General features: G+C 39.6%; 1 protein-coding gene across 1 annotated transcript in view; it reads left to right on the top strand.

Moving 5' to 3' along the window:
* Nucleotides 1–202: 202 nt before the first annotated feature.
* PTH2R (parathyroid hormone 2 receptor) overlaps nt 203–23,940 on the top strand; it is an 86,100-nt gene continuing 62,362 nt past the window's right edge. Inside the window, exon 1 of the mRNA XM_060194018.1 lies at nt 203–284. Within this exon, the coding sequence (XP_060050001.1) occupies nt 207–284 (78 nt within the window). The 5' untranslated portion in view covers nt 203–206. The remainder of the gene's footprint in view (nt 285–23,940) is intronic.

Here is a 23,940-nt window from a genome sequence, read left to right as displayed (position 1 = left end):
GAGAACCCGAGCAAACCGCGAGCGCCAGCTCCTCGGAAGCCACACGGCCGGCCCTGGACACCCCAGGCCAGGAGGTCGCGCGTGAGGCGGCCTCACCTGCTCCTCGCCCTGGCCCCAAGTTTGCCTCTCGCCGGCCAAGTTCCTAGTCTGGAGCTTTTTCCAGGCTCCCAGGAAGACTTCAGCTTCTTGCACCGGCTGCTCGGGGCATGACCTGGCCGGGGGCAGCACCCCACGCCTGGGGCTGGCTGCTGCTGGGTGGCTGCATCTTGGTCGCTAGAGCTCAGGTAAGGACCCTGGGGCACTTGTCCTCACCCGCCACCCGAACCCCGCCTTCCCTCTGCTCTGTGTTGGGGTGACAGAGCCCTGTGAGTGCCTTGGCTCCCACATTCTCATATTCTGTCTCTGTCTCTGTCCCTGGGCTCTCATATTCATTCTCATTCTCCCCCCCATACACACACACACACACACACACACACACACACACACACACACACACTTATCGATGTTGATGTCCTGGAGCAGACAATGGGTCAGACCTGCACCCCACCCTGACATCTGCAAAACAAGGTGATATTTACTAACTACAGAGTTCTGAGTTAGGAAAATGGTAGGTGAAGGAACTTTGCTTAGACACACTGATCCTCCTGTGAGTCTCATTGATTTATTTTCGGCTGACAATTTACTGTCACCTCTGAAAGCTTAAATTTAGAGGGCTGACTGTGACCACCGCTGTCTGAAAGGGTGATTGACTCACTCTGATGCCGAATCACGTATGGAAACAAGGAGACTCAAGGTGAAAAAGAGTGTTAAATTAAGTTCAGTTAATGTAAAGAGTGAGTCTAATGGTAGCAATAAAATGCAGGGTTAAAAAAAAAGAAAAAGAAGAATCATAGCTGTCCGTTAGAACTTCAAATATTTTTTTAAGGTAACTCTGGGCCGTTTTTTACAGCGAAACCCCTCAAATATACAAGTCTCAGCTCATCTGTACAGCTTTTTTTTTTAAATCAAATAAAACACAGGGTTTACATTCAGCTTTACAAATAAGCTAGACATGAGTGTAGTGGTGGGTGGAAATGTGATTTGAAGTGCTTTGTGAATCAACGGAATCGGTGTTATTTCTTCTTTCTGCTCTGTAGGGGGCGCATTTTGACCATCAATGAAGCCCTAAAGTTCTGTTTTTAATTCCTTCACTTGATTTATATGTTGATGTTATTTAAACTTAAAGCCTATCTTGGCTTTCAAATGACTAGTTTAAATTCCGACCATTATAAAAGTGCAATTTTTAAAAATCACATACATGAAAGGAAGTAAATGGACTTGGCCAGGATCTTTCTTGCAAATTTATTCTGTTAAAAATAAAAGGTCACATTATGGTGTTTATGGGGTGTGGAGGGGGGGGAGGGAAGGGGGAAGAGATAGTTTGGGGGGGGTAGAACTTTGGAGGTGGGGATGGTGTGAAGCTATACCCCTGTTATCTTATAAAAATCTTGTAAGTCATTATTAAATCTCTGACAAATATTTTAAAAAATTAGTCAAACAGTGTTTTACCTTGACTAAAAACTAGCGAATATTTAAAAGCAATATATATTCAAGTCAGAAAAGAAAAACCGTCTTAAGTTGACAAGAAATATGACAAGGTGAGGGGTGGATAGATAGTATAATGGTTATGCAAGGAAACTCTCATGCCTGAGGCTCCAAGGTTCCAGGTTCAATCCCCTGCACTACCATAAACTAGAGCTGAGCAGTGCTCTGGTAAAAAAATAGACAAAACAAACAGACAAACAAAAAAACCAAACATGAATAAGGAAAAAAAAACCTCTAGGAATTTATTGATAGATTTTTTTCACAACAGTTATAAAACTGCATTTCCTGAACTTGATTCTCATAAGGTAGGTAGTTATGATAAAAAAAAGTCTATCTTGATATTGCTAAGGGACTAATGAACTCTAGGCGTTTCCCCCCCCTCCCCCATTCAGTCTTCTGGATCACCTTTTCTAAGGAAATAGGGAGATGTTGTATAGTGTAACAAAGAAAAATAATTACATTAGGATTATGAGAAGACTATTTTAAGTCTTCAATAAAGCAGCAAACAAGGACACTGAGTATCAGTGCTTAGTTGTAACTCTTGAGGCCAGCACTTCTCACATGCAAATCCCATGTGCTATTGCTGTGCTGTCTCCCTGGCCTTTTATAATTTAAAACCAATATCCTCAGCCTTAGCACAGTTTACATTGGAGCTATTTTTTTTTTTTTTTTTGTGGTGGGATTCACTGTAGGATACTAGCAGTTAGCTCCCTCCTGTTTCCACTAGATGCCAGTGACACCCAGCTGCCCTTTGCCCAACTGTGAAAACCGAAAAAATAGTATCTCCCTTGAGAGGCCAAATTGTTCTTAGTTGAGATCCATGACTTTAAACTGATTCTTATTTATGTTCATATATAAATAATTGTATAAAATGAAAGTTTGTAGTAATATATTTTTGGTCTGTTAAACTCTACAGGCAAAATTAAAAGAATTAATATTGACATGTTGGCACTGTCTCTGGACTTTAGTCTCTTCATTTTCATTTGCTGCTAACACATATATTAAAATTAAAGACAATGAGAGAAATGCACCAAAACCCAGAAATCACTTGTGGAGAACAAATGTTTAATAGTAATGTTGTTTCACACACACAATCAATAATATAGAATACTGCTCATCACTCACCAATTGGCTTAAAGATCTCTGTGGTTTTTCTTTAAGTGTTTATTTTTGATGTTTTTTATTATCTTTATATATTGGATAGAGACAGCCAGAAATCGGGAGAGGAGGAGGAATAGAGAGGGAGAGAGACACCTGCAGCCCTGCTTCACCAGTTGTGAAGCTTTCCCCTTGCAGGTGGGGATCGGGGGCTTGAACCAGTGACCCTGTGCACTGTAACATGTGCGCTCAACCAGGTGCCTCACCACCCGGCCCCTCTCTGTGGTTTTTCTGAGAGGGCAAAGATGTTGTCGTTGCCACAAAGTACAGTTCAGAACCCATGCATTCATTGATTAATATTGAGCCCAGTAATGCATTTCCTAAATCAAATTATCTTATGGTAATGAACAACATGATATAAAATATGTCCTTTGTGTACTGTGTTCTTTGTTGTGCCAGTGGACCCGTTAGGAAAAAGATTCTGAGATGTATAGTGCAATGGATTGATTGGGGGAGTGGGGCGGGGTGGGATAATGTCTGTGAAAGCAAGAAGGTTGAGGCAGCAGGGGAGAAAGGCAGAGCATCAGGCCAGGATAAAACTCAGATAAAAATCTTATTCAACCCCGTGTAGGGCTCCAGCTCTGGGGGCAAAGTTTATCCACTAGAGTAGTCCTATTTATGACAGATGGTCTCCAGCCCTGGTATTCCCACTACACTCATTGACAGGAGATGGGAGGTTGCTGTGTTATTGTGCACTTGGCTCCAAAACGGAGACAGATTTTTGAAAGTATTCTAGCCAAAGACTGCCAGCCAGTATTATCCCTCCGTAACCATGTCTGGTTCTATCTGGAATCACTGTTTCACCAGTGCATCTCTGTCCTTTGCTGCTTCCCTTATAAAATAGTCTAGAAACAGCATTGGCATTTGCCTTTAGGAATGGGTTGCGGGTGGGGGTGGGGGTGGGGGTTTGGGGGTTGGGACTGGGGTGGGGCGGTAGCGCAGTAGGTTAAGAGAACATGGCACAAAGCACAAGGACCAGAGCAAGGATCCTGGTTTGAGCCCCCGGCTCCCTACCTGCTGGGAGTCGCTTCACAAGCAGTGAAGCAGGTCTGCAGGTGTCTATCTTCCTCTCCCCCTCTCTGTCTTCCCCTCCTCTCTCCATTTCTCTCTGTCCTATCCAACAGTAACAACAACAGTGGCAGCATCAACAACACTAATAACAATGATAAACAACAACACTAATAACAACAATGATAAACAACAAGAGCAACAAAAGTGGGAAAAATGGCCTCCGGGAGCAGTGGATTCACAGTGCAGACACTGAGCCCCAGCAATAACCCTGGAGGCAAAAAAAAAAAAAATCGGTCAGTCCTCATGTGAGAGTCAGTCACCTTCTTCAGGTTCTGACACTCAGACAATGTGTGCAAAAGGAAGTGAGTGCAAGTTCATCACTCATCTGGAGGAGAAAATTCTGAAACATATTGGGTGGAAGTACAAAGGTTCCATATTGTATCAGGTGTGAGCAGATACAATGGGCAACTTCTGGTTTATAATTAATTAATTTTTGCCACAAGGATTATTGCTAGGGCTTGGTGCTTGCACAACAGAACATCATATCTGGTGGTCTTTTTTTGTTTTTTCCTCCTTTTTTTTATTTGCTAGGACAGAGGGAAATTGAGAGGGGAGAGGGTGTAGAAAGAAAGATAATAGCATAGCTTCGTTGCTTGTGAAGCTTCCCCCTGCAGATAGGGGCTTGAATCCAAGTTCTTCCACATGATGCCATGTGCACTCTACCTGAGCCCACAACCTGTTCTCCTGTTTTCTTAGCTTTCACCAATACTTTTTTAAAAAAAAATTTTAAAACTTATTTTCTCTTTTGTTGCCCTTGTTGTTTTAGTTATTATTGTTGTTGTTATTAATGTCATTGTTGTTGGATAGGACAGAGAGAAATGGAGAGATGAGAAGACAGAGAGGGGGAGAGAAAGATAGATACCTGCAGACCTGCTTCACCACCTGTGAAGCGACTCCCCTGCAGGTGGGGAACCGAGGGCTTGGACCAGGATCCTTATGCGGGTCCTTGTGCTTCGTGCCATGTATGCTTAACCTGCTGCGCTACCACCTGGCTCCCTCACCAACACTTTTTGAGTGGAATTCTAGCAGTGTTATGGACTTCAAGGGATGGAACATTGTCTGGGAACCCACGGAGCTGTATTCAGATGCCTTTCTAAATACGTGACCTTCTTGAGTATTAAACTTGATCTCTCTATTCTTTGAACAACAAGGAGGATAAGCTCTACTGATTTTCTGGCAGTCTACTGAAAAAAACTCAGAAAGATCTTACTATGTGGGAAATAAAAAAAAAGATAATGAGTAATGATATGTATTTACTTAACGCACGCCAGCTACTTTGTTCATCTTGTTGATTGTTGCAGTAATTTTCTGAGAGAGACATTTTAATGTTTCATGCTTTGTAAATGAGAAAATAGGGCTAAGAGATGTCAGGTAGTATACTCGAGCCATACTGCTAACAAACAAACAGGCAGTTGTGCTCACACATGGTCTTCTCTTCTGCAAATGTTCCGGCATTTGGAACATTGGCACCCCCCCCCCCCATATGAAAATAATTTGGGGAGAACATAGCCAATTATGTATCTAAACATCCTTTGTCCCAAGTAATAGTCACTCTTCAGTATCCATTCCAAGGAATTTTTCACACACATTCAATTGGCTAATTCTGCATAATGGTGTTACCAATTTTGGGACAAGTGATTGCTCCTAATAAGGGCTATGAAACAATAAAAGGTAATGGTGATGAAACTGAAAAAAAAGCCACAGACAGACAGTGTCACACCAGCTTTTTCAAAATGGAAAAAATCTTTATAGCTCTCTGAACCGGCAATGGACTTTGGAGTTTTGCTGACAGTCAAACAGCTGTGTATGAATTCTTGAGGCAGTACTGCAGGTATGTTAACCAGTGGAATACGTCTAGATGCCAACGCTAAGGTATAGTTCTCTGAAGTCTGTATCAAGCTTTTCCTCGCCAGCTTGCATGGCTTCAGAAAAGAATAACTTCAGTTCTTAATACAAGTCAAAATATTCAGAGAAAAACAGGAAATGCTAGTTTAAAAAACCATAGCCAGATATTAGAAAAATTTAAGATGCATCCAAGTTCATAGATTAAAAACATTTAACAAGACAACTTAAGAAATTATTCATTCAAAACACATTTTTCTCTTTACCCTTATACCATGCTACGAAATCCAGTATAAATATATTAAATCTATGGAGTCTTAATAAACCTGGCCCATTGCTGTTCACAAATATAGTAAGCCTAGATAACCATGGGGCTCTGTGGTGGCTGGCCCTGTAGAATGCATACTTTACCGTATCTGAGGATTTAAGTTCAACCCTGGTCCATACCACTGGGGGGGAACTTCCAAAGTGGTAGAGCAGTTCTGCAGGTGTCTTTCCTATCTGTCTCTCCTTCCCTCGCTTCCTTAACTTTCTCTCTCTCAGCTAATGGAAAACTAACAAACAAATAAGCACCAGGACTGGTGGAGCTGTCCAGGCCCCAAACCCCAGTGATAACCCTGATGGCAAAATAATAATAATAATAATAGTAACAGTAACAACAACAATATAATAAAATGGATAACTGTATAGATTATTTTTTTAAGATTTTATTTTATTAATGAGAAAGATAGGAGGAGAGAGAGAAAGAGCCAGACATCACTCTGGTACATGTGCTGCCGGGGATTGAACTCAGGACCTTATGCTTGAGAGTCTAGTTCCTTAACCACTGCGCCACCACCCAGCCCACAGTATAGATTCTTTTAAATTGCTTTGCTAGAATATTGGCAAAGAATCTGAGATTCAGCTGTTAATAGTTTCCAGGCCTTTGGGGTCATCTCTTCAGGAGTAACCAGAAAGAACCTGCCTATAATACCTTTATTTGGGGGCTTGTTTCCTTCTTTCTTCTCCAGGTTTCCAACAGGACACATTTCTGCATTTGTCTCTTGCTAGCCTTGTCAAGCTTCATTCTTCCTCACTGCCTCTGAGATATAGCTCATTTTCTTGAAGTTGCTAGGTCTCTGACATTGTAGTCATAGCCTGGATAGAATTGTGTTTATTAAAGCGAATGAAAAAATTTCATCCTGAGTTCATGCAAGCAAGCTATGACCATAAGAAATAAGAATGCTTATTAATAATTGTTCAGTTTCTGATGGTGTCAGAAGGAGAGACAACACACATTTCAGTTCTACTCACACAATTACAATCTGGTGGGTGGTCACAGAAACAGTGAGGTAGATAATGCTGTTCACATAAATTAGAACACATGCACATAAAACAATAATACATATTGTATAAGCATATTAGGGTAAATGATATGTGATTGCCAGAGAAGAGCCTCAATGCTAGAGCACAGGACTTACATGCACATGACCCTCTGTATGACAGAGCCCTGCTCGGGATTCTCTCTCTGTCTTTCATTTGAAATAAATAAATCAGTCTTAAAAATAGATGTACCTGCAAGCCTATATATATAAATTTCATATGAATGGTTATATATGGGAAAGTAAAGAAGAGTGAATATAGAGATAAAAGGAAACATAAAGCAGGTGAATCTGTACTCTGTATCTTAATCTTTTATGCTAACATCAAGTTGTAATAATAAATGGAGCTACCATCAAGCCACTACTGGTAAATTCTTTTCTTCAAATATATATTTTGGGGGCCAGGCAGCAGCACAGCGGGTTAAGCGCACATGGCGCAAAGCACAAGGACCAGCATAAGGATCCCGATTCAAGCCCCTCCCCACCTGCAGGGGGGGTCACGTCAGAGGCGGTGAAGCAGGTCTGCAGGTGTCTTATCTTTCTCGCCCCCTCTGTCTTCCCCTCCTCTCTCGATTTCTCTCTGTCCTGCCCAACAACAATGACAGCAGTAACAACAATAATAACAACAACAAAAATAAACATCAAGGGCAACAAAAGGAAAAAAATAGCCTCCAGAAGCAGTGGATTCGTAGTGCAGGCACCAAACCCCAGCAACAATAACCCTGGAGGCAAATATATATATAATTTATTTCTTAGAGACAGGGAGAAATTGAGAGGGGAGGGGAAGATAGAGAGGGAGAGACACAAGACACAGAGAGACTCCTGCAGACCTGCTTCACCACTCGTGAAGCTTCCACCCCTGCAGGCGAGGACCAGGGGCTTGAACCTGGGTCCTTGCACACTGTAATGTGTCACCAGGTACGCCACCATTTTACCTTATTCTTACAAAGAGGACATGACTAGGACATAGGTCCAACCTGCAAAGAGGGGTTCCCTTAGCAATATAAGAAAAAAAAACAAAACCCTGAAATTAGAAAACGAATTATTTCTGCATTGTGCTTGTTCCCACAAGCACTGTTGTAGGTAAGATCTGTGGGTTGGTAGATTCTCTTTCCTTGTTAACAGGACAGTTTCCAATTGTCTTCTAGTTACAAGGAATCTGTCTTCCTGAGGGGTCAGCTTGTTGGAGACTGCACTAATCGCTCATAGTCTTTTCTGCCCCTGGACGCCCTGTAGTAGCAAGATTTCCCGGAGAAAGTCAGACATGGCCTATTCTTGGTGCTGTACAAAGGAGTTTCATTCTTTAGACATTTTTCAGTTCTATGAGAAGAAATGAAGTTTTTTTTTTTTTTACCTCAGGTTAGTACCTTCATCTTTTGTTTTCCAACATTTCCTAAACTGTCCTTCCTTTCCCAGTATTTTGATTTTGCCTTTTCTCAGAGTTTGTCTTTAAATTTTCTGCATTATTTTACTAGTAAATGCTTACTTAATGACTTTTAAATAAGTAAAGAATATAGATTTCAACGTTGGAAATAAAAATCACTGTTTTCTCTCACCTGAACCACTGCTGCATTTACTTTCTTTTTGTGCTTATGTTCATGTCTGACGTTTATTGTTCATAAATAAATTCAATACAGAATTAAAAAAATAAAAAATAAAAAATGTTATTATTAAAATGTTTTAATAATAACATGACCAAAGGCAGTTCATGTCACTCCTTGGAGTCTATGGTCTCTGTCCTAGAACAGAGACAAATTCACTCTTACCCAGTTTATTCCTAAACACTAGCCTTTTCTCCAGTATCTAAATCTGTTATTAAAAATAATTTGTCTTACATTAGCTAGAAGTCTCACTATAATACCGAATGGTAGTAATTGCTTTGCGGTTCAATCCCCGGGTTCCCCACCTGCGGGGGTTCACTTCACAAGCAGTGAAGCAGGTCTGCGAGTGTCTTTCTCTCTTCCTCTGTATCTACCTACACTCCCCTCTCAATTTCTCTCTGTCTCACCCAATTAGAAAAAAATGGGAGAAATGGCCTCCAGGAGCAGTAGATTTGTAGTGCTGGCACCCAACCCCAGTGATAATACTGGAGGGGAAAAAAAAAGTTTATCAGTTTTCAAAATCACATTTTTATGAGAGCAAAAACCATGTAAGGATGCACTTAAATCAATTCTGTGAGCATTTGTGCAAGGTCGCAAATCTTTCTGCTCACACTTTACAAGAGGGCCTTGCATTCAGAAAGACACTTGTGTGTTTAATGAGGACCAAGGTGGAACGTCTCTTCTCAATATACCTTTTGGTTTCTTGTTTCCTAAATGAATAAGGTCTGAGCTGCAACACTGAGAAACTTTGGGTTATCATACCAGCAGCACTTAAGCCATCTTTTCATGTTGGTAGATTGAACTTGGAGATAATCTAAAAACTAGAAGAAAGCTTAAGTAGATACCTAGGGTCTTCCTAGAACTTCAAAGTTTTAAAATTATAACCTTTGAAATTTAATCTGAAAGGTACAGCCTTCCTCTGTTTCCTGTTGGATTAGTAATATGTTAGTAATGAAATTTTGTGTTGGAGTCTGTCACATTTTTTTTACCACTTATAATCATCATGTAGTTATTTTTCAACATGCAACTCTACAAAGGAGCATTATTTGACGTTTTGCTTTCATTCTCTTAAAAAGTATTTTAACAACAAATCTAAATTTAACGTTTGTATATTTATTAACCATTTATTATTTATTTGAGACAGAAGGAAATGGAGAGGAAAGAAGTGATAGAGAGGGAGAGAGAGAGATAGAGAGAGAGAGAGAGAGAGAAACACCTGCAGCACTGATTCACTTTCCTCCTGCAGGTGGGGACCCTGAGCTTGAACCTTGTGCACTGTAGCATGTGTGCTCAACCAGATGCATACCATTTGACCTCTCTAAAAGAGCATTTTTCTCCAAAGCCCATTCCATGCCTCAGAAATTGAAAGATAAAAAAGGACAAGTGGTAGAATAAGGATATACAGTGAGAAAAAAAATGCAATTCAAAAAATGTCTGCTCTCATGAATTTGAATTATCACATGCTCTCAAAGTCTGCTCTTTTCTGTGTATTCCAATATGTGTGCCAAGACATTTCCTTCATTTGTCTCCTTACATGTGTATTTGACACAATGTTACACTGAGAACAAATTCAGGTTTGAACTTCACTGATGTGGCTATGCAAATAGAAAGAGTACGTTATATACTGCAGAGCTTCTTCCCACATTGCTGAAGGAGTAATTCCTAGAGCTCTGTTTATAATACATTGCTGATATAACCATGTAACACTGTATACTTCAAATTTTGTGAAGAGGATAGATCTCGCGTTAATTGCTCTTACCATCAAAAGATGAATGAGAAGGAGGCCTTCCAGGATACTTTGGAAGATGATTTCTACATAGTTTTGTTCATGGCATAATGAGTATATTTATGTGTTCAAACCCACCTACCTGTACACACTAAAGATGTGTGGCTCTTTGTTTATCAATTATACATCAGTAAAGCTATTAAAATGTGATATACTTACTTGTCCAAACAACAACAATAAACCCATAACATTTGATTCATGCCTCTTCAACTCAACAAGTAATGAAGGGTCTTTCAGGTAACAGACAGTAGGATACTTGCTTGAAATGCAAATACAGTGACTCATGGCTGGGCTTTCAACAACTTTTTTCTTTTTATCAGAGCATTGATCAGCTCTGGTTATGGCGGTGCAAGGGACTGAACCTGGAACTTCAGAGCCTCAGACATGAGAGTCTCTTTGTATAACCATCATGCTACCTACCCCTGGCTGGGCTTTCAAGTAGATCACGTTCAAAGTTTTCAGAAATGTTTCTAAATTTTAATTGGTATTTAAAACAAGCTTTGAAAGATATTGACTCCTTTAGGAGGAGAAATCAACAAGATGCCTTATTGTTGAGTTGCTACTTCTTGTCCCTTTTCTCATATTTGTCCAAAAAGTTGAGTTCCAAATTACAATGATTTCTTACAATCTTGTCCAACACAGCTTTGTTTTTTGCCCTTGCTATGTTGAGTTTTACTTTGCCTTAAGAAAGACCATATAGATTCATATTACACACTTTGAATCACTTTATTCTTCCTAGATCTGTTGACTAGAGTGCCCATTACATCTTACCTTTTTTTCTTCTTTCTTTCTTTCTTTATTCCCTTTTGTTGCCCTTTTTGTTTTATTGTTGTAGTTATTATTATTGTGGTTATTGATGTCATCATTGTTGTATAGGGCAGAGAGAAATGGAGAGAGGAGGGGAAGACAGAGGAGGGGAGAGAAAGATAGACACCTGCAGACCTGCTTCACCGCCTGTGAAGCGAATCCCCTGTAGGTGAGGAGCCGGGAGCTTGAACTGGGATCCTTAAGCCAGTCCTTGTGCTTTAAGCCTCATGTGCTTAACTGCTGTGCTACCGCCCGACTCCCTATTTTATTTTATTTTTTTTATTTTGCCACCAGGGTTATCATTAGAACTCAGTGCAAGCATGAAGACTCCACCTCATCTAGCAACTTTTTTTCCTCCCTGTATTTGATAGCACTGAGAGAAATTGAGAGGGGAGGGAGAGATACACCTGTCGCCATACTTCAGCACTCCTTAAGCTTCCTCCCTACAGGAGAGAACTGGAGTCCTGATCTCAGATTCTAGGATATGGTAACATATGTGCTCAACTGAGTGCCACTGCCTGGCTCCTTCTCAGAGTGGAAATTCTTACTTAGATCAGATTGACACCCAAATCCTTCTGATTACCCCATCACTTGTTTTAATTTTATTTGTTCATTAAATTTTTTTTTTTTTTTTTAACAAGAGCACTGCTTAGCTGTGGCTGATGGTGGTGCAGAGGATTGAACCTGGGACTTTGGAGACTCAGGCAGGAGGGACTCTTTGCATAACCATTATTCTATCTCCATCCACAACCCCATCACTGGTTTGTACCAGTAATTACATAACACTCACAACAACTGGCAATGCTAATAAAGTTAGTATCAGCACAGTTTATTCAAACAAATATAAAATGATGAGTGTTTATCATGGCCTAGACCCTCTGTGTGTTATTGGGAAAGAAGTGATTGGTTACATCTTACCTTTTTATACCTTCTGACTCCATTAATAAAAAAGGTTTCTATTATATGTAAGCTAGCACTGATGAATAGCCATATCTTTTGTTAGAAGTAAGGAAACTATGATTTTTTATTTTATTTTACTTTATTAGTGATTCAAAAAATCAGGGGATAATAGGGGTTTAATTCTACACTGTTCTCACTGCTAGAATTCTGTGTCCCCATTCCTTCTATTAATAATTACAGAAGTGCTCTCAAGGTCACAGATATGGGTTGCCATATATATATCCATTTTTTCCCCCATGGCCCTACCTTCACTTCCTTTCTTTTTTTAAATATTTATTTTTCCCTTTTTGTTGTTTTTATTGTTGTAGTTATTGTTGTTGTTGATGTCACCGTTGTTGGATAGGACAGAGAGAAATGGAGAGAGGAGGGGAAGAGAGAGAAGGGGAGAGAAAGACACCTGTAGACCTGCTTCACTGCCTATGAAGTGACTCCCCTGCAGGTGGGGAGCCGGGGGATCCTTACCTGGTCCTTGTGCTTTGCACCACTTGTGCTTAACCCATTGTGTTACCACCCCACCCCACTCCCCTTCACTTCCTTTCTAAGTCATACCTACACCCACCACTAATTCTGAATGTCCTTCCTTTTTTCTCTTCTCTCTCTGGGTCTTGATGGAGTTGGAGTTCAGAGCCCTCTGGTCATCTTCCCCCAGGAATTCTCCCCCTCTTGGGGTATGGACCAAAATTCTTTTTGGGGTGTAGAAGGGGAAGCTACAACTGACTTTAAAGTATTTACTACTTTTTTTTTGAGAGGTTACAGAAAAAATTTAAAACTTCTCATAGTAGTTGTCCTTTTTTTGTTGTTGTTAATATACATATGTAACTGTTTAGCTAATGATAGATTCTATATGTGAACCTTATGGTTTGTTGACCTTTCTGTAGAGGTGGTTTTATTTTACTGTATTTGTTCAAACCTAACCTCCTTGTTGCTGCTCTCAGCCACTACTTCTTACCCAGAGCTCCGCAGCTGTGCTGTGTGACAGATGTGTTGCCTGAGGTGTGGACATTAGTTGAAATCAAATGGGATGTGGTCCACTGCAATTTGGCCTGCAGCCTGATTTTCTATAATTTCAAAGTTTAGTGGCCATCTGCCTGAAGGAAATAATCTTCTTGATGATTTTCTATCAGGCTATAACACTTTTTGTTTTTAAAGGAAGGGAGTTATTTATTTATTCGTTTTCTTAGATCTCTTCAGATTGTACTGTGTAATTTTTACAAGGTGGATGCCATAGTGATTTTTATAATTATGCACACACACCTTATAAAGTGATTGATAATTAGTAATCAGTTAACCAATTCATCCCCTCACTTAGCTACTGTGCATGTGTGTGTGTTGAGAAGATCTATCTCTAAGCAAAGTTCAAGCGTTCTGTCCAGTGTGATCAACTGTAGTAACCATGCTCTGTTCAGATTCTTGTTTGTAACTGCAGTTTTGTTCCCTTGTATCTCTCCCCTTCCCCACCCTCCTCAATCCCAGAAACCACCGCTCTATTCTCTGATTCTGAGTTGGACTTCTTTAAGTGCTACATACATGGATACAGTACTTGTTTTCCTGTCACTACAGTTTTGATAGTGCTAATCACCGTCTTTACACACTCTCATTTGTCATAAACTCAGTCATAGAGCAGACCTTCCGCAAGACAGGTTTCCTTTAGGTTTTCAAGGACAGAGGTTTTCTGTATGAAGATGTTATAATAAGAGACAGGTGGCCTGGCATTTAGTATGTGTCTTACTGTAAGTGAATTAGTTGACCCTACATAAGTGACTAAACTTTGGATTTCATTTCTTTACTTGTCAAGAGTAGAAGATTTTAATTTTAAAATGCTAAGGATTTAGTCTTTTTTTTCTTAAATTTTAGTTTTCATTTTTAAATTTTTAAATTTTATTTATTTATTTATTGGAGACAGCCAGAAATTGAGAGGGAGGGAGAAGTACAGAAAGAAAGAAACAGAGAGACATCTGCAGCACTGCTTCACCACTTGCAAAACTTTCCCCCTGCAGGCGGGGACCAGGGTCTTGAACCTGGGTCTTTGTACAATGTAATATGTGCGTTCAACCAGGTACACCACAACTCAGCCTTAGAATTTAGTCTTCATTCATGTTATCAACATGGTATTTTTTTTTTCAACATGGTATTTTTAAGAGAAAAATTTAATATTTTACTTATTTATTAATAGAGGCAGAGAGAAGTTGAGAGAAAGTGGGAGGGAGAAAGGGAGAGAGAAAGACACTTGCAGCACTGCTTTATCACTTGAGAAGCTTCTCCCCTGCAGATGGGAACTGCAGGCTTGAACCCAGATCCTTGTGCATGGTAACATGTATGCCCAACTGAGTGTCCCACTGCCCAGCCCCTCAACACGGTCTTAGCATTAATTGTTTTTATGAGAGTCAGAGAAACCAGAACATCAGTCGGTTTGCTGAATGCAGCATGTACATTATCATTCGTCAGACTCTGGGTTTGACTTCAGGCACTGCATATAGGAGAACTGACAGACTAGAAGGGAATTCACTCTCTTTTTAAAAATTTTTATTTATTTTTATTTTTATTTGTTTATTTAGTCCCTTTTGTTGCCCTTGTTTTATTGTTGTAGTTATTATTGTCATTGTTATTGATGTTGTCCTTGTTGGATGTGACAGAGAGAAATGGAGAGAGGAGGGGAAGACAGAGAGGGAGAGAGAAAGATAGACACCTCCAGACCTGCTTCACCGCCTGTGAAATGACGCCCCTGCAGGTGGGGAGCAGGGGGCTCGAACCAGGATCCTTACTCCGTTCCTTCTGCTTTGCACCACATGCGCTTAACCCGCTGCAATACCTCCCGACTCCCTGGAATTCATTCTCTTTATACACATTCCTTAAGTCCTTTACAAATTAAAATCAAGTGAATAGCCTAATAACTTAGTTAAGAAAAGAGTGCTACAGTTTACACCTACAACTGTGAATTTGTCTATTCTTCCAGTTCCATCAGATTTTTTTTTTTTACTATTTTTTCCCTTTTCCCCCTTTTATTTGAATAGAGACAGAGAGAAAGAATTTGAGAGGGGAGGGAGAGGCAGAGAGGGAGAGAGAAAGCGAGACACCTGCAGCACAACTTCACTGTTCATAAAATTTCTCGCCTGCACCTGGGGCTTGCACATGGCAACATATGTGTTCACCCGGGTGCGCCAATGCCCAGCCCTGTCAGGTCTATCAGTTTTTGCTTCACGTGATTTTCTTCTCTCTTTCTGATGCTTTGACATTTAGGAGAGCTATGTCTTCTGATGATAGGAACTTTATAAAAGCATCATATAACATCCCTCTTGATAACTTGTATTTGGTTTGCTCTGATGTATGCTTTTTCTGATAATAATACTGCTGTGTCTCTTCCCCCACTTGATTTCTTTCTGTATATATCCAACAAATAAATAAATAAGATAGTGGGGAATAAAAAGGGTGGGCTGGAGGTAGCTCTGTGGCACATTGTTTTTTTTTTTTTTTCTCCCCCCCTTTTGTTGCCCTTGTTTTTTATTGTTGTATTTATTATTTTTGTTAGTGTTGTCATCGTTGTTGGATAGAAAAGTTATGAAAAGTTTATGCATATTAGCAAATGTAAGATTTTTTTTCCCTCTGATTTGAATGGTACCATGAAAATTCCTTGATATTGTCAGAAAAATATTTAAAAAGTTAACAAGTTTTTTTTTTTTCTAGCAGAGTACCTATCTACTATGAGAAATTCATCCCTTTGGTTTATTCTTCTTTTTAAAAATTCTATGATAATGCAAATATTTCTGCATGGGAGGGTTGGAGGGTAGCCCACCATAGTAACACTTTATCAAAAATATTTTGGTTAGAAAAGTAGGAACTGGAAGAGATGATACTGTATACATGATGGCTATAAAGGAAGAATATTGATGAGGAAAAAAATGCTGTATGTAGTCTGAAGTCCTGCTCAAGTCTTGCTTGTAGAGTAAGAAAAGAATGATAATATGTGAAACTTCCATATCATAAAATGTGGCAGGTAATGGAGAAAGATTCAGACCTAGGTCACTATGAATGGCAAAATTTACCAAGTCTCACTTTTCAGTAATTTGAAAGCTCAATTTACTCTTCACCTTATCACAAATCGGACTTTTGTAGCATCTTTTATGTTGGAGAAGACAATTGGACCTTTATGGTTTAACACAGCACAGGTAGCTTTGGACTTCATCCTCTGGGACACCATTCATTTTCTTCTGCATAAAGGAAACAAAAGTGTTTGTTTTTTTCTTGAATAACATTTCTGTAACTATGTTTTCTATATCTTCCACATATTTTTCAAATGTTTTCCATATCGGTTTCTGAAAGGAATTAAGATGGCTTAGATATTTATCTAAAGAGACATTTATGTTCAAGACAAACTGGGTCCTATTTCAGATAAGTAGAGCTAATATACTTTGGAGTAGAGGAGCAATTGTCTCCAAGCTCTTTGACATTTTTCTTCTGCAAATAAGAGACATAATGGGCTGTACACCTTTTATTTCCTGACAATATAAAGTGAATTCATTCATCTTGAGAAGTACATTTTTGCTTTAACTCAAACCCCAATTTAAATTCACCATGGCGACCCTCTTTAGAGATTCCATGCTGAAAAATGCATAACTGGGGGGATTCGACTTCCGGAGGCGGAGCTACGAGCAGCAGATCGCTTTCTCTCCTCTCCTCTCCTCTCCTCTCCTCTCCTGGATCAACTAGGAATACCAAAGGAGACCACCCGGACCGAAACAAGACAGGACTAGAATGACCACAGAAACCCAGTAAATCACCCGTGAGTACAAACACGCGTGGCTGGAGACAGAGAGGAGAGAGGGGCCTAAGGAGAGATTAAGTGACTGCTAACAGTTTGACAGTTTGTCAGTGGAGACACCACCTCCAGTCTGCTCCACCAACAAGGGGACAACTGAAGGGAGGAAAGGACTCCCCAGAGACTCACCAAGTGCAACTCTGAGTCTCCATTGCTACTACCCTCAGAATCTGGAGCAGCAACAGGGAGGGACACCAGGGTACAGAGATCTAACCGGGAAACTCAGGAGAAGACCTATACCTCGGTGGCATAGCTGAGGGGCTGTGAAAGTCTCTTTGCATAACCACTGGATTATCTCTGCCACACCCTGCTTTATCTCTTGGTCAGGAGTCAGTGATTAAGCCAAGAAGCCTATTGATAGTTTAAAAGCCCTCAGGCTACCATAGCCTACAGGGGAAAAAAAAAGGCTTTTACACCACTGAACTCCAACTCAGGGATTGAAAAAACTGTTAACTTATATAAAATGGTTAAAACAACAAGAAAAAATATTGGAGACTCGAACCAGGACAAGAGTCCAGCTAAAAGTCCTCCAGAGGGTGAAGCACAAAACAACGAGTTCAACATCCAAACATTAGCCAAGGAAATAATAACAGGAGTGAGTAAAGAATTTGAAAAAATTGTAATCAGAAATGCAGGAACAACAAATGAGAATATGGAAGAAAATTCTAATAATCTCATGGTTATTAGAGAGCTGAAAGCTGAAATCACTGAGCTAAGAAGGCAACTAGCTGAACAAGCTAAAACAGTATCAGAGCAGGGCAACAAAATAGATGAACTCCAAAAAGCAGTAGAGGGCAGAGAGAATAGAATCAATGAGGCTGAAGACAGAATTAGCAGGATTGAGGATGAATTAGAGACAACTAAAAAAGAAGTAAGAGATCTCAAAAAGAGATTAAGAGATGCTGAAAACAACAACAGAGTCCTATGGGATAACTTCAAAAGAAACAATATACGCATTATTGGCTTACCAGAGGAAGAAAGAGAAGGGGAGGAAGAAAGCATTCTCCAGGACATAATAGCTGAAAATTTCTCTAGTCTAGACAACAACAAAGACATAAAGATTCAAGAAGCCCAGAGGGTCCCAAACAGAATTAACCCAGACCTAAAGACACCAAGACATGTCATACTTAGATTGGAAAGGAATAAGGATAAAGAAAGGATCCTCAAGGCTGCAAGAGAAAAACAAAGAGTCACCTACAAAGGAAAACCCATAAGATTAGCAGCAGACTTCTCCATACAAACACTACAGGCCAGAAGAGAATGGCAAGATATCTATCGAGTGCTCAATGAGAAAGGCTTTCAGCCAAGAATACTATATCCTGCTAGATTGTCATTCAGACTAGATGGAAGCATCAAAACCTTCTCAGACAAGCAACAGTTGAAGGAAGCAACCATCACCAAGCCTGCCCTGAAAGAAGTTCTGAAAGGTCTCCTATAAATAGTCAGACCACCACAAATAGGACATATCTCAAAACACTCTAAAACTCTACAAGAATGGCGTTAAAATATCTTCAATCTTTGATATCAATAAATGTCAATGGCCTGAATTCACCTATTAAAAGACACAGAGTAGGAAGATGGATCAGAAAACACAACCCAACAATATGTTGTCTACAGGAAACTCACCTAACGCAACAAGACAAACACAGACTTAAAGTGAAAGGATGGAAAACTATCATTCAAGCCAATGGCCCACAAAAAAGGGCAGGAACAGCTATTCTCATATCTGACATGATAGACTTTAAAATAGATAAGATTAAAAAAGATAGGAAGGGACACTACTTAATGCTCAGAGGATCAGTCAATCAAGAGGACTTAACAATTATTAATATCTATGCACCCAATGAGAAGCCATCTAAATACATCAAACTTCTACTGAAAGAGCTACAGCAATATATTAACAGTAACACAATAATAGTAGGGGACTTCAACACCCCACTATCTCAACTTGACAGATCATCCAGGAAGAAAATCAGTAAAGACATAAGGGAGCTAAATGAAGAGATAGATAAACTAGAACTATTGGACATTTTCAGAGTCATTCATCCCAAGAAACTGGAATACACATTTTACTCAAATCCACATGGATCATTCTCAAGGATAGACCATATGTTAGGCCACAAAGACAGCATCAGCCTATTCAAGAGCACTGAAATCATCCCAAGCATCTTCTCAGACCACAGTGGAATTAAACTAACACTTAACAATCAACAAAAGATTAGTAACAGTGCCAAAATGTGGAAGCTCAACAGTACACTTCTTAACAACTTCTGGGTCAAAGAGGAAATCAAGGAAGAAATCAAAATGTTTCGAGAGTTCAATGAAAATGAAGACACAAGCTATCAAAATATTTGGGACGCAGCTAAAGCAGTCCTAAGAGGGAAGTTCATAGCTATACAAGCACACATTAGGAAACAAGAAAAGGCACAAATAAACAGCCTGATTGCACATCTTAAAGACCTAGAAGAAGAACAACAAAGGAATCCTAAAGCAACCAGAAGGACAGAAATTACTAAAGTTAGGGCAGAAATAAATAACATTGAGAATAGGAAAACCATACAAAAAATCAATGAAAGTAAATGTTGGTTCTTCGAAAGAGTAAATAAAATCGACAAACCTTTAGCCAGACTCACAAAACAAAAAAGGGAGAAGACCCAAATAAATCGGATAGTAAATGAAAGAGGAGAAATCACAACAGACACTGCAGAAATTCAACATATCATGCGAGGCTTCTATGAACAACTATATGCCACCAAGCTAGAGAACCTGGAAGAAATGAATGATTTCCTAGATACCTACCAACTTCCAAAACTAAGTAAAGAGGAAGTGGATAACATGAACAGGCCCATCACAGCTAATGAAATTGAAACAGTTATCAAAAATCTTCCCAAAAATAAAAGTCCTGGACCAGATGGTTTTACAAATGAATTCTACAAAACTTTCAAAGAAGAACTAATACCTCTACTTTTAAAAGTCTTCCAGAAGATTGAAGACACTGGAATACTCCCTGCCAGCTTCTATGAAGCCAACATCACCCTGATACCAAAAGCAGACAGGGACACAACCAAAAAAGAAAACTACAGACCACTATCTCTGATGAACATAGATGCGAAAATATTGAACAAAATTCTAGCCAACCGGATACAGCAGTATATCAAAAAGATTGTTCATCATGACCAAGTGGGGTTTATCCCAGGCATGCAAGGTTGGTTTAATATACGTAAATCAATCAATGTGATCCACCACATCAACAAAAGCAAGACCAAAAACCACATGGTTATATCAATAGATGCAGAGAAAGCCTTTGACAAAATACAACATCCCTTTATGATCAAAACACTACAAAAAATAGTAATAGATGGAAAATTCCTGAAGATAGTGGAGTCTATATATAGCAAACCTATAGCCAACATCATACTCAATGGTGAAAAACTGGAAGCATTTCCCCTCAGATCAGGTACTAGACAGGGCTGCCCACTATCACCATTACTATTCAACATAGTGTTGGAAGTTCTTGCCATAGCAATCAGGCAGGAGCAAGGAATTAAAGGCATACAGATTGGAAGAGAAGAAGTCAAACTCTCCTTATTTGCAGATGACATGATAGTATACATGGAAAAACCTAAGGAATCTAGCAAGAAGCTTTTGGAAATCATCAGGCAATACAGTAATGTGTCAGGCTATAAAATTAACATTCAAAAGTCAGTGGCATTCCTCTATGCAAACACTAAGTTAGAAGAAATTGAAATCCAGAAATCAGTTCCTTTTTATATAGCAACAAAAACTATAAAATATCTAGGAGTAAACCTAACCAAAGAAGTGAAAGACTTGTATACTGAAAATTATGAGTCACTACTCAAAGAAATTGAAAAAGACACAAAGAAGTGGAAAGATATTCCATGTTCATGGGTTGGAAGAATTAACATCATCAAAATGAATATATTACCCAGAGCCATCTACAAATTTAATGCTATCCCCATCAAGATCCCAAGCACATTTTTTAGGAGAATAGAAAAAATGCTACAAATGTTTATCTGGAACCAGAAAAGACCTAGAATTGCCAAAACAATCTTGAGAAAAAAGAACAGAACCGGAGGCATCACACTGCCAGATCTCAAACTGTATTATAGGGCCATTGTCATCAAAACTGCTTGGTACTGGAACATGAATAGACACACTGACCAGTGGAATAGAATTGAGAGCCCAGAAATGAGGCCCCACACGTATGGACATCTAATCTTTGACAAAGGGGCTCAGACTATTACATGGGGAAAGCAGAGTCTCTTCAACAAATGGTGTTGGAAACAATGGGTTGAAACATACAGAAGAATGAAACTGAATCACTGTATTTCACCAAATACAAAAGTAAATTCCAAGTGGATCAAGGACTTGGATGTTAGACCAGAAACTATCAGATACTTAGAGGAAAATATTGGCAGAACTCTTTTCCGCATAAATTTTAAAGACATTTTCAATGAAACGAATCCAATTACAAGGAAGACTAAGGCAAGTATAAACCTATGGGACTACATCAAATTAAAAAGCTTCTTCACAGTAAAAGAAACCACTACCCAAATCAAGAGACCCCTCACAGAATGGGAGAAGGTCTTTACATGCCATACATCAGATAAGAGTTTAATAACCAACATATATAAAGAGCTTGCCAGACTCAACAACAAGACAACAAATAACCCCATCCAAAAATGGGGGGAGGACTTGGACAGAATATTCACCACAGAAGAGATCCAAAAGGCCGAGAAACACATGAAAAAATGCTCCAAGTCTCTGATTGTCAGAGAAATGCAAATCAAGACAACAATGAGATATCACTTCACTCCTGTGAGAATGTCATACATCAGAAAAGGTAACAGCAGCAAATGCTGGAGAGGGTGTGGGGTCAAAGGAACCCTCCTGCACTGCTGGTGGGAATGTCAATTGGTCCAACCTCTGTGGAGAACAGTCTGGAGAACTCTCCGAAGGCTAGAAATGGACCTACCCTATGACCCTGCAATTCCCCTCCTGGGGATATATCCTAAGGAACCCAACACATCCATCCAAAAAGATCTGTGTACACATATGTTCTTGGCAGCACAATTTGTAGTAGCCAAAACCTGGAAGCAACCCAGGTGTCCAACAACAGATGAGTGGCTGAGCAAGTTGTGGTATATATACACAATGGAATACTACTCAGCTGTAAAAAATGGTGACTTCACCGTTTTCAGCCGATCTTGGATGGACCTTGAAAAAATCATGTTGAGTGAAATAAGTCAGAAACAGAAGGATGAATACGGGATGATCTTACTCTCAGGTCGAAGTTGAAAAACAAGATTAGAAGAGAAAACACAAGTCGAACCTGAAATGGAATTGGAGTATTACACCAAAGTAAAAGACTCTGGGGTGGGTAGGTAGGTGGGGAGAATACAGGTCCATGAAAAATGATGAATGAAATAGTGGGGGTTGTATTGTTAAATGGGAATCTGGGGAATGTTATGCATGTAAAAAAAAAAAAGAAGTAGAAACGCAAAGCAGAAATTGACTGAGTTTGGAGTATGGCACCAAAGTAAGAAAGCAGAAGTACACTCGAGTTTGCAGTGAGTACCTCCCTAATACTTCCTCTCCACTTATCCAAGTTTTGGGTCCAGGATTGCTCAACAGTTTGTTTGGCTTTGTATGTTAACTCTCTTTTCAGTCACCAGGTTCCAGATGCCATCAGTATGCCGGCCAGACTTCCCTGGATTGAAGACCCCACCAATGTGTCCTGGAGCTCAGCTTCCCCAGAGACCCACCCTACTAGGGAAAGAGAGAGGCAGACTGGGAGTATGGACCGACCAGTCAACGCCCATGTTCAGCGGGGAAGCAATTACAGAACCCAGACCTTCCACCTTCTGCAACCCTCAATGACCCTGGGTCCATGCTCCCAGAGGGATAGAGAATAGGAAAGCTATCAGGGGAGGGGGTGGGATATGGAGATTGGGCGGTGGGAATTGTGTGGAGTTGTACCCCTCCTACCCTATGGTTTTGTTAATTAATCCTTTCTTAAATAAAAAAAAAAAGAAAATACATTTGCTCCATCAGAAGTAGAATGCTTTCATTAAAGTACATCTTACGTATAGATTAGCGGCTGTTTGACAATGGAATAAATGAGGTTATTATAATTATAAACACCACTGTGCTCTTACATTAACAATTAGTATCTATCATGACAACATAAAGAACATTGAGTAAGATAGGCATTATCAAATTAGGGTTTTTTAGCCATCAACTGTGTGACAGAATAAAACTCATCATTTAATTTCTGATTACAAATCATTGCTTATCCAGGAAAAAGCCTTAATATCTAGTTTCTTAAGTGCATCACTTTGTTTTGGATGTAATTGTTGCCTTGGGGATAATAGATGTTGGATATGAAAAATGCTCTTGTTTTAAGTACATTATGCTTTTAGTATCCCTCTGTGGTAAACAGCACTTGTATCTGTGAGAAAGAAGGAAAAGGAAAGCAATAGGAACTATTTTGGGCCTGGGTGGTGGCACACCTAGTTGAGCTCATATGTTGTAGTGCATAAGGACCCAGGTTCAAGCCCCAGGTTCTCACCTGGGAGGGGGAGGAAGCTTCACAAGCAGTGAAACAGTGCTGCAGACCTATCTATCTATCTATCTATCTATCTATCTATCTATCTATCTATCTATCCATTTATCTATCTATCTCCTTTCTCATCTAACCTCATTCCCTCTCAATTTCTGTTTCTATTCAAAATGAATATAAATATTTAAAAAATATATTTTAAAATTTATTACTAAATAGAGACAGAGAGAAATTGAGAGTGGAGAGGGAGATAAAATGGGCAAGGGAAAGAGAGACACCTGCAGCCCTGCTTCAACACTCGTGAAGCTTTCCCCATGCAGGTGGAGACCAGGGGTTTGTGCCTGGGTCCTTATGCACTGTGACATGTGCACTTA

Source organism: Erinaceus europaeus, chromosome 7 (genome assembly GCF_950295315.1).
Source record: "Erinaceus europaeus chromosome 7, mEriEur2.1, whole genome shotgun sequence".
NCBI classification, from domain to species: domain Eukaryota; kingdom Metazoa; phylum Chordata; class Mammalia; order Eulipotyphla; family Erinaceidae; genus Erinaceus; species Erinaceus europaeus.
The sequence above is the reverse complement of the archived record's forward strand: the minus strand, read 5'-3'. Positions and strand labels throughout refer to the sequence as shown.